Here is a 12,444-nt window from a genome sequence, read left to right as displayed (position 1 = left end):
GGAATCGATTGGTGCAAAGAAAGTCCTTAGCAACCGTGCTACTTTTCAAGCTATACCCTGTTAAAGTTGAATCTTGAGTGTAAAAAAACAAAAAACAACGACAACGTTATTGACGTCGCCGCAACAGTTACGACGCTTCATATAGTCCTATACTTGTATGAAATATATATATACTGTTTTGTTGGAGTTCGTGTTGCTCGGTCTTTAGTTCTTTATGCTACGTTTTGTGTACTATTGTATTGTATTTGTCTATTATATTCGGGTGCGTGCGGAGATCGCCAAGCTAGAAAACGGTTGACATTTTCTTCATTATGAACTAGAACTATTTTCGACTTTGGTGCCTTATTTTTTGTTAAAATCTAAACACTGCAACGTGTTTTCAAAATCTTTGTTCCCATAAAACTTCATTTCGTCAAGGTCTCTTCTCAGAATATCAGCCATCTGTCTGGCACAGGATAACAAATCAATATTTAAGTAAATTTAAGCTGTGTGGTAATTCTTAGTACATTTGGGTAAATTAATCTAATCTTTGTGCCGCACAAGCATTTCTATAATTCAACACATCCCTGAGCCACGACATTATATATTTTATGCATTGCATGCGCTTCTTTTTATCACAATCCAAACCGGCTAGTAACCGTTGTATAACTTTACACGTCTGAAGACAAATATTTGCGTGAAACATTTTTGTATGATTTTTATTTCTAGAAATCAACCTGAAATCCACAACAGTCCATTCCGAAAGTCGGACTGGACCTTTACTTTTATGTGCATTCGGGATCTACACAAATTGTAACCCGAATAATTCAGTCGTTTTATTCAGCTGATGTACGAATGCTACATTTCTCGTGTGGGAGAAAATCGGACATGGAAAGGGCTTGAATTATTCGAGTTACTCAAATTGAAACTCGGGAATATATTTCTAGCTGTTCGGAATTCGTGGAAACAAATGATTGTTTTTCGGCATTACGATATTGAATCAATAGAGATACCAATTATAGCTTTTAACAAATTGGAATACCAGTCAGTTTATAGGTCTTCAGTTAGAAATAGGGGCGGCAATCCATTCATTTTATCCAATCAATTGGAAGAGGGGATCAACATTGATAGTCAAAAAGCCTTGAAATATTCGATAAAAACGTTGAATGTAAATTATATGAACTCCAAAGTCTCATATTATAAGACTAGTAAACCACAGGCTTCTCAATTCTTGTATGATCATGAACTAGGTGAAAACCTAGAGCTGACCGAGTGCGAGATCCTCATGGATAATCATCGAGGTCGTTAAACACCCCTTGCAGTAAACTTTGGTTAAATTTAAAAAAAAAAATCGAAATGTACATTTCACCTCTCATTCCACTAAATATTAAAATTGCAGTTACAAGTATCACAAAACTTCCCTGACCTTTTTTCTTTAACCATAATAGAGGGAGGAGGGAAGGAAGGATCCAGATCTCGAAATCCCGGGCTTAAAAACACGAAATCCGGCATGGCAAATTTATTCTAATATCTTTACTATAGTGCTTCTGCTGCTTTTGTGCTAATTTTAGAAACTTAATGTGCTTTTATGCTTTTTATGTGCAAACCATTTCATTTGTGCTTTTGTGTTTTTATCTCATAATTGCATGTACCAGTATGTGTTAAACTTGTAAGATGCTTAAAGAACTTTTGCTGCATGTTTATATACTGATTGAACTCTTGCTTTATATGTTTAATGTTGTGTGCATGACTCGATATGTATGTTTTGTTTTATTTGTTGTTATGTCGGTTTTAAAAGCTCTTCAGAGCTTATGTTTGTAATTGCTTGCTTATACCGACTCTAAATAAAGCTTTATGTCTAGGTCCCGAATTAAAAAAAAATTTAAATCCCAACTACCCGAAATTCGGAAATAGAATTCCCGGATCCCGAAAGGGTCAATCCCTGAGCTTAAAAACACCCGATCCCGGAGTTCCGATAAAGGTCATACCCCCCCCCCCCCCCCCCACCGTAATTCTATATTTTATTCATTCATAATCTTGGATTGAGACTTGATACTTCAAAATTACATTCTCTAATTTTGAATGATGCACACAGGCACAATAAAAGAAAACAGATTTCGCTATATATCTCTTCGAAATTGGAATTTGTGAAAGAAGAAATGACATGTTATATTTTATCTTACATGTGTACTTTCAATTTCAATATGGTTCTAAATTTAGATTTAGTTTTCCCATAAATTGCGGACGGAATAGAAGACACCTGTTTATTTTCTGCACATGTAGAAAAGTTGAAAACTGGGAGTTGAATGACATAATTTTTACTTATTTTAAGATAAATGTTAGAGTAAGAAAATTTTTAAGTTAATGAGTAATTTTTGGGGCATAATTTGTTTATTTTTTGTTTGTTTTCCGTTTTTGTTCTTCCGACTGGTAAGTTTTGCACAAGTGGTCAAATTATTCTCTTGGTATCGTCTGATTTCTTATATGAATATAAATCCTGTCCTTAAATTTTCAATTGCACAAAATACGAACATTTCAACGTCTTTTTAATTAAACAATTAAATTCACACGTCTTTCATTAATTATGTGTAACCTATTATAAAACTTTACGTTGAGTACTGTGTTTTTCGTTCAAGACTACGGCTTTTTAAAACGATATTGTTGGGTCAATTCAGGTTTCATTTTAATTAATTTGATATCAATAGAAGAAAAATTGTTACATGTTTATTTGTTTATTTGTTTATAATTTTGTTGTGAGGCGTTTTTTCTTTCTGTTGATATCATAAACACGAAATGCCTTCTCCTACGCGTCTAAAACAATGTTTTTAAGTCAGGCTGCACACAGAACAACGTACAGAATGCTGTGATTTCTAATTGGAGTTATTTAGATAATTTCTATGAGGTTAAAGACAGCACAGGCGTGCTTGTTGGATTCATTATAGACCGAAGAAAGTAGTTTCTCTTTCGTGTGTCCTTTCTTGGAGTAAGGGAGATAACTTGCGTAACTAACGACGAACGTTTTTAATCCCGTATTCCGCTAGAGGCGTGCAATTACGTACACTTCGCCTTAAGGCCGATTTCTCAAAGACCTATATGGTAATATATCAATGATATTAATTTACTTCAAATTTCTTGCATTCAGTACAACATTGTTTAACAGAACTTGGATCACTGTAACCTACATTTAAGGACTGTGCATCACCCATCTGATGCACTTATTAGTTATTTCAATCCATGTACATGTAGATCACATGCTAAACATAAAAGTATTATTGTGTTTACTTATTATAAGCCAAGTTTAGTATATTATACATGAGAAACTTGAAAATAATGTTACATAATTCTTATATGATTTGCATATCTATAAATACTTGAATTGGATTGGTCAATTAGTATTCTTCTCTTAGTTTACACTTCAATAAACCATGTTTCCGAAACTACTTTTGTAATCTATTCATGCGCGATACACAAGCTTGCGGTGATCCCGGGATTTTCAGCAAATAGAGATATAAAAACAATTTTTGCATAACAGTTGTGACTATTCTAGTGCATATATAACAAAATAAAGAAATAAATTTAATTCACTAAAGCTTCGAAAATGTGTAAAAATAAAATTTAATAAAATTCCGCGAAATTTCATGAAGGATTTGGCGAATTTACGTGATGGCAAAACACTACGTCATACGAATGGAATTTTTCAAGGGAAACATTATTTCGTTACGTGTACGCTTCAAATTCGGATAATATTTAATTAAGATGAATTTTTTGAGGTAGGTGCTTTATTTCATTTTAGATTTTGATGCATTTATCGGACATTTATGTTTTTTTAATTAGAAAGTTAAGATGGCGGCGTACTCCTTAGTTACGACATGCCATTGTGCTTTTGATGGCAAATATAGCAGCCATCAAACAAATAATGTAAATTAATAATCGCGTATGTTTGGCTGAAGAATTATAAGGATTAAACACATTTTTTCTATAGGTTATTGATGTGTAAACCGGGTCTCTTACTCACAAACTTAACATAAAAGTCCTTCGGACTTTTATTCAGTTTGTGAGTTAATCGCCCCGGTTTACACATCAATAACCTCTAGAAAAAATGTGTTTAATCCTATAATAAATTATACTTTTAGAATATCAGGAAAATGTGCACATGATCTGACAGTGGTCATGATGATAGAGCAATGGAAAATCCTTGGATATAAAGCTGTTCCATCTCAGCCATCATCTACAAGTCTACCACAGCAGTGGGACAAGCCAAGAGGACCAAAAATTAAGACAGAGCCTGTGTCCCAAATGATTATTTCAAGGCCAATGAATTTAACAAGAAAAAGAAAACCTGTAATTGCCACATTTATTGACAATAGGTGATTAAAATGTTATATCAGCCTGTGAGATAAATTGATTACCCCCTAAGATATAGAATGAACAAGATTAAAAGAATGAATTATACAAACATAATAGAGAAAAATCAAAAGAGCTGACTATAAGATTTTTAAAATTGCAAAAAAAAAGAAATATTGAGTAAATTTGCATGAGACAATATCGCACACAATGCATAAAATATAAAATTATCAATGAACAGGGCCTTTATTCCTGTTCTTCATCTTGACAGTAGCTGGAGGGCCTTCAAACATGCTGAATCATTCATACATAACAACTCTATATTAAGAATATTAAAAGCTACTAGAAGTAATGAAGTATTTGTTCCCTTAAAAACATGTATTTTATTATTTCAGTCCTATTATGTTACAGGTTCTTATGTAGTTAATTTTCGTCTTATTTTTTTTCTGAAGAACTACATGTCTGGAGTCGGTTTCACAAAAAACTTGGTCGTAAATATAATAAATTGTTCAGGACTTATGATCAACTTTAGTCGTCCTTTAAAGATTTTTTTTTTAAATGGACTTCAGCGCTTTCTGAAATTTGAAATCATGGTTCATATGACCAAGCTTTACCATGCTTTATCATTGTTTATGTGTTCAGATACATCATTCAACAAATTTTTGTTTACTGAACACTTGCATATTTTTTTACTGTAGCCAGTATATTTATCTTGTTTAATAGAAACATTGAAGTCTGTGATGAGGATATCATCCACCTAAAGCAGCTTAAACTGAGCCCAATATCGTACCTGGTTGAAGAATTGGGATCCAGCACTACCTTAGACACACCAGTAGGACCCCAATTACTTGGATCACCTCTCAGTTATCATGTAAGAATTGTTGTGATTCTGATAGGTTTATGACATTTTAACCGGATTTTTGTGTCAAAAATGTCAGTTATTGATTTGGGGGTGTACGGCGGGCGGCAACCAAATGTTGTCCTTGCATTTACTCATGGGTTTCTGAATTTTAACTTCTGTGCCATCAATAATGACCAAACTATTTGGGAAGTCCTGTTTAAAAGTTGATGGCATATGTTCAATGATGTGATCTCTATGTGGCCAAATGACAAGTGAACCTAGTCTGTGAAACATATAATTTATCCAGTTCAAAAATATGACACTGCAATCCTGTGTTGATAAATTGAATAAATTTGCAATGTGTGAAAAGTCAAAGTTTTGTCTCAATTTGATCATCACCAAAAGCAGTTGGTCTTTGGTACTTAACTGCTTAGATCCACTTATAGCTTTTGTCCATTTTATAATGTCCTCTCCCTCTCTAGGCACAAGAAATATTAATATATCTTCAAACCGATCTTTGGAAAATCCTGTGTAGTACTGGTACTCTTTACTATTTAACTTTTCACATCCAAAGGATTTTTCTATTATAATACTTTTTTCTTTTTTCTTTTTTTTACAACTTGAAAGTTGCTGCTGCAAATTTACATTTTCTAGCACAAGCTTGGCATAGTTTTCAGTCAGTGCTTTGTTTTCTGCAGCCATAGCTAACATGTCCAGAGGTTCTACACCTGTAAAAAAAAACAAAAAAAAAACCACTTATATTTTCAATTTAAATATTGTAAAAATATGTTTGTAGTAAAATGTATTTCAGATATTTACTGTAATACTTTTTGACAGGGTATACTCTAATGGATCAATCAGATTTAAGTACTTGTAAATCATATAAGAATTATTCATTTGTATTGTAATGATTTAAAATGTGCTATATATTATAAACAATATTGAATTATCCTTATTAATATTACATTGCAGAAACCATTAATGACACCGATATTCCAACCAAGAGAGGAAAATTCCGACATATGAGGGGATATTGTGTTTCCAAAACCACTACCGCAATGCATAGATATGTCAGCAATGGACCAAATGAAGACTGAATGGATTGCTTCAAATATCACCAAAACAGAAGCCATTACTATAGAAAAGGAAACAAGAAAACAATCAAATTCAACAGCATGGTTTCAACATAGAGAAAACCGCATTACAGCTTCAAACTTTGGTGCTGTAATGTTAAGAAAGAAAGACATTAATGATAAATTTTTGAAAAATACTTTTAAAAGAAAACAATTTACATCACTAGCAACCTCATATGGAACATCAAATGAAACTATTCCTAAGGAAATGTATATTAAACAATCAGGAAATCATATTCATGATATAGGACTTGTTGTTCAACCAGATCTTCCTTTTATTGGTTCAACCCCAGATGCAGTCGTATGTGACAAAACTGAAACTGGAATTATCGAAATTAAATGCCCATATTCAGTAAGGAATATGACATTGAAGGAAGCGTGTGATGAAAGAGCTGATTTCTTTTTGAAGCCAAATGCCAGTGGTGATTCTTTCACATTAATTCAGGATCATAAACACTGGTTTCAAGTGCAAGGACATCTTTTAACCACAGGTGCACCTTTTTGTGACTTTGTTACATATACAAAACAGGACATTGGCATAGAAAGAATCTACCCTCATGAAATCACCATGAAAGTCTTAGTTGATAAACTGTCAAAATTTTATATATGTAACCGGAGAGCACGAATTTCATTACAAAATTGCTTGTCTCCACCGGGACTCGAACCCGGGACCTCTGTGTTACAAGGCAGCGCGCTAACCGACTGAGCTAAAGAAGTACTTCCTTAGCTCAACCGCTTACGGCTGACTAAGTATCTACTAAGTTTTTCTAAGGGAAGCAATCCCGTCACACTTCCCCCACCTCAAGAGTCATTATACTCTATAATGATGATATTTTCATCTTTTTTATATTTATATTTTAACCTGGCTAGGTAATTCTTTTAACCGTGGGTTATTATTGTTGGGCGCCAATGAAACCGGAGAGCACGAATTTCATTACAAAATTGCTTGTCTCCACCGGGACTCGAACCTGGGACCTCTGTGTTACAAGGCAGCGCGCTAACCGACTGAGCTAAAGAAGTACTTTCTTAGCTCAACCGCTTACGGCTGACTAAGTATCTACTAAGTTTTTCTAAGGGAAGCAATCCCGTCACATATACAACATTTCAAGCCATACATGAAAAAGTGATTTAATAAATAAATTTACACCAGAATGTTGTCAAATGTAATTGGATATCCTGCATTTATCCATGCTTTCCCATAAAATAAGGGTAAATTGCTGAATGAACCCCTCCTCAATTATAATTACATTACATTTCGTTTTACATAATCAATTATCTCCCTTGTAAGTTGTAACATTAATGAGAAGTTGCTCTTATATCACCTGTTGTCACAAATTGCAATTTTAAACTACGTATTTGTAAGTTCAATTATCTCCCTTTAAATATTAGGGGAGGGTTGGGATCCCGCCACATTTACATTATGTATGTATGTGCCTGTCCCAAGTCAGAAGCCTGTAATTACGTGGTTGTCTTTGTTGCTGTGTTACATTTTTTTATCGTTCATGGATTTGTACATTAATTAGGCCGTTAGTTTTTCTTGAATTGTTTTACATTTGTCATTTCGGGGTCTTTTTGAGCTGACTATGTGGTATGGGCTTTGCTCATTGTTGAAGACTGTATGGTGACTTATAGTTGTTCATTTCTGTGTCATTTGGTCTCTTGTGAAGACTTGTCTCATTGGCAATTACACCAATTCATCTTTTTTATATGTATCTCATACATGTATTATTATTAAATTCTTACCATAGAAACTTTTATCTTCAATTGGATCTATGTTTTCTACATCTGACACATCAATAGTCTTTTCTGCCAATGAATCTAAAGGTCCTTGTACCAATTCACCTTGAGTTCTTAAAAGAAATGAAGAGAACTATAAAATCTGCATAAAACCCAAAATCAAACTTGCAAAGTCTGTATATAAGCCTTAAGTTAATTTGTTCTTCCTTGAATATTTAAATTCATGTTAATTGGACCCACGAAAATTAGTATCCCAGGAATAATAATGAATCCACAGTAATAAGCATTGTGCATAAGTTTCATAACATTTGGTTGAGGCAAACTTTTTAGAAAATCAAAACAATTTTGGGATGTATATTATATATGGACAGATCGACAAGATTATCACTTTATGACCCCTTTGCCTAGTGGCAGGGGCATTAAAAAATTTATTATGATTATACATGTACTTTCACTATGAATATAAATCTTTCATAGCAGACTATGATTAGGGGTGTACCAATATTATGTTCCAAGATCTAGAGGTTCTTTCTTCCCAACCCCTTTTCACATATGATTTGATGAGATTATTGTCAATTTCAATTGAATTTTATACCCTCAAAATTGATGTGCATTAAATAAAGTGTGGAATAATGAATATTACCAATGTTTAATGAGTCGATTTGGTGTAAATATACAAAATATGCAAAAATATATATATATTAGAAGTGAATTTTGACTATCAGATATTGTTTTTAAGAGATATTGTTACTTTTTTCTACTTACAATGTACATGACATATCTGTGTCGATCAGCCTTTTCTTACAGGTTGGTGCACTGAATGTATGTGTAGTATAAGCTCTCTGAGTTGGACGTTTTCTACAAGGTGTTATTTTTTCATGTGATAGGGCAGGCATGGGGTCCGGATAGCGCTCTGATGGCACTCCATCTACAAAATGCTGAAAATAAAATGAAACAATTGAGCATTAAGTTTTGATTTAATTTGATGTGCCCTTTGTTAAAATAGAAAATATGTCATATATGTAGACATGGTTGAGCAGCTCACAATCATTCAAAACACTTTAAAAATTGGTATTTATGACTTTATGCATGGCATGAAATTGATATTAACGTGTGTAATGTAAAGCATTCAAAAGCCAGATAATGATTAAAATATAATACCTTTGAACAAACAAATAAATGTTTGGCTTTAGCCCTCTCCTTAATTATCTCCTCATTTAACTGTTCAAGGGGTCTCCCACACAAACGAATCCATCGTCTGGCCTTTTCAAGGCTTCTTCCTGGCTTTGGAAATGGTATGAACACGATACCACCTTCCAATCGATCTGGATATCGGCTATCAGTGTTACAAGTTCCCCAGTACTCAAAAGACTAGTCCTGCCCTTTTTTTTTTATTTCATCCTAGCTCCAACCCCCATAAAAATCAAATGGTAGCTGCCTAAGGGTTCATTATACTATCAAATAGAAAAATGTATTTACCAAATTAGGACACCAGGAGGACATACATGTATGACCTACAAACAGGGAATAACTATAGTCTATAAGCATATAAATAGAATTAAAATTGCCACCCCAATAAAAAGAAAACCATGCAAAGTATATTATCAGATCAATATCATTGATCAAGAGTTATGCAAAAACAAATAATCCCTACTTGTACTTAATCCATATCACTCAAGCAGTTACATAAATTAAAATTTGAAATTTCACCAATTTTTGCACCACAAATAAGTATACATTTTTCAATATTTTTGTAGTACAAAATGTTCCTCTTAACAATCTGACCACAGAGCAGTTTTAAAAATGAGTAATTAACTGGTACATGTGGTATGTAAGTTTTTAAACCTGGAATTTTTATTATGGAAGAGAGAAGGCATGTCATATGAATGTTACAATGTAACTAATTTTTGATTTCTTCTAAAAAGGCTACATTTTTATGGCCCACCTACGATAGTAGAGGGGTTATGATTTCTGATCTGTGTGTCTATTCTTTTTCTGTTTGTTCGTCTGTCTGTCCTGTGTTAGGTTAAGTTTTTGGTCAAGGTAGTTTTTGATTATGACAGTGTACTTCAATGGGTTTACTATTTGTGACTAAAATGAGTCAGTAATGACAGTGTATTTCAATAGGTTTACTATTTGTGACTAAAATGAGTCAGTAATGACAAAATATTTCAATAGATTTACTATTTGTGACTAAAATGAGTCAGTAATGACAGTGTACTTCAATAGGTTTACTATTTGTGACTAAAATGAGTCAGTAATGACAAAATGTCTCAATAGATTTACTATTTGTGACTAAAATGAGTCAGTAATGACAAAATATTTCAATAGATTTACTATTTGTGTTTGAAATCAGTCAGTTATGACAAAATATTTGAATAGGTTTACTATTTGTGACTAAAATGAGTCAGTAATGACAAATTATTTCAATAGATTTACTATTTGTGACTGAAATCAGTCAGTAATGACAAAATATTTCAATAGGTTAACTATTTGTGACTAAAATGAGTCAGTAATGACAAAATAATCCAATAGGTTTACTATTTGTGACTAAAATGACTCAGTAATGTCAAAATATTTCAATAGGTTTACTATTTGTGACTAAAATGACTCAGTAATGACAAAATAATCCAATAGGTTTACTATTTGTGACTAAAAAGAGTCAGTAATGTCAGTGTATTTAATTAGATTGACTTATTGTGACTGAAATGAGTCAGTAATGTCAGTGTATTTAATTAGATTGACTTATTGTGACTGAAATGAGTCAGTAATGACAAAGTATTTCAATAGGTTAACTATTTGTGACTAAAATGACACAGTAATGACAAAATAATTCAATAGGTTTACTATTTGTGACTAAAATGAGTCAGTAATGACGAAATATTTCAATAGATTTACTATTTGTGACTGAAATGAGTCAGTAATGACAAAATATTTCAATAAGTTAACTATTTGTGACTAAAATGAGTCAGTAATGACAGTGTACTTCAATAGGTTTACTATTTGTGACTAAATGAGTCAGTAATGACAGAGTATTTCAATAGGTTTACAGTTTGTGACTGAAAAGAGTCAGTAAACTTTCAAACAAATCTCGAGTCCTGCTAAATGACTTAATTTGTTCACAATAAGTATTGATGAATACTGTTACATGTAAAGTAGTACAAGCTAAATTTGATTTTTCAGAAAATGTATTGATTTACAATTTTCAGTTAATTTCATGTATGAGCGAATACTAAGGTACAATACAGAAATTGGACAAATATGCCATTGAAACATCTATGGGACAAAACAACATTAGCTTGTACTGCATTACACGTAACAGTATTCTTCCATACCAATTTTAATCACATAAAATTGTTTCACAGGCCTCCAGATTTTTTGGAAAAATTAGTGTTCACCCCAAAGAACTGGTTTAGCCACCACATAACAATTTCAAGTTTATTTACATTTTACAGTGTGTATATGTTAAGTATGTTTAAATGAACATATGTTCCCATAGTTTAGTACTGTATTAATTACAGGTTGAAAATTACAGGCAAAGTTTAGATGTTTATGAAGTGTCCTATATTTTAATTGTCACAATTATTTTTTGTCACCCAATTATAAAAATCAATGTACTAAATTACTTTTGCTAATATCAGCCCCTTGTTTCAGAATAAAAAATCAAATTGTGATTCACCTACTTATTTGGTGTATTTTATTTCAGACAATCTATCATATTTGTTGCTGATATGTTCATAACTAATTATAATTGTGGACTTTTGATGCCACTTAAGGTGGTACCCAACACTTTAGCTAAAATTAATTTGGCTCGTTTAATTTTCATAAAATTTTGTCAAAGTATTTACTTTGACCCTTTAACAAATATATAAAAATTTCAAAAACTTTGAACCAACTGTTTTGTCAGAAAAATTACACTGGTTATATAGCAGTTTGACTACCGTGCCACCTTATATTGAGTGTAGTGTTACAAAGTATTGAACGGAACGGATATGTGATCTCTGCGCCGGAGATTGTCTTTTCAAGTGTTATAAAGTTTCTTTTTATAATTTTTCACATTTAAACACTTGTTAAGTGTTCTTGAATCAATTCTATGCCGGGTTCCTTGAGCAACTTTATGCTGGTAAACAATTTCCCCATGAAAATAATGTGAAAAGAAATCGCATGATACGATAAAAAGGTAACGACTAACGAGGCTCGAGAAACGTTTATGTTTTCAACAAGTTGAAGCAAGGATTTTGTATCCTTGGTTGAAGTTACTGTTACAAACAAGTTTTTCTTAATTCCTACTTTTACAGTTATTTAAAGTTTAAATAAATGTTTTTTTTTATTATGATATAAGTAATTGAAAATAGTTAAACCGTAAACAAGATATTTTAATTCAGTTATTATTCGAGACGTTAATAAAAT

General features: G+C 32.4%; 1 protein-coding gene and 1 pseudogene across 1 annotated transcript; one reads left to right on the top strand and one right to left on the bottom strand.

Annotated features, from left to right (window-relative positions):
- The first annotated feature begins 4,142 nt into the window (after positions 1-4,142).
- LOC143072447 (uncharacterized) lies at positions 4,143-7,200 on the top strand (annotated as a pseudogene).
- On the bottom strand, positions 4,348-9,510 carry LOC143072448 (uncharacterized). Its single transcript, XM_076247372.1, has 4 exons — positions 9,196-9,510; positions 8,800-8,972; positions 8,041-8,147; positions 4,348-5,892 (listed from the first exon to the last, which is right to left on the bottom strand). The coding sequence occupies exons 2-4, from the start codon at positions 8,928-8,930 to the stop codon at positions 5,258-5,260; spliced, it is 873 nt and encodes a 290-aa protein (XP_076103487.1). The 5' UTR covers positions 8,931-8,972; positions 9,196-9,510; the 3' UTR covers positions 4,348-5,257.
- Between the last annotated feature and the right edge of the window lie 2,934 nt (positions 9,511-12,444).

Source organism: Mytilus galloprovincialis, chromosome 4, assembly GCF_965363235.1.
Source record: "Mytilus galloprovincialis chromosome 4, xbMytGall1.hap1.1, whole genome shotgun sequence".
Taxonomy (NCBI): domain Eukaryota; kingdom Metazoa; phylum Mollusca; class Bivalvia; order Mytilida; family Mytilidae; genus Mytilus; species Mytilus galloprovincialis.
The sequence above is the reverse complement of the archived record's forward strand: the minus strand, read 5'-3'. Positions and strand labels throughout refer to the sequence as shown.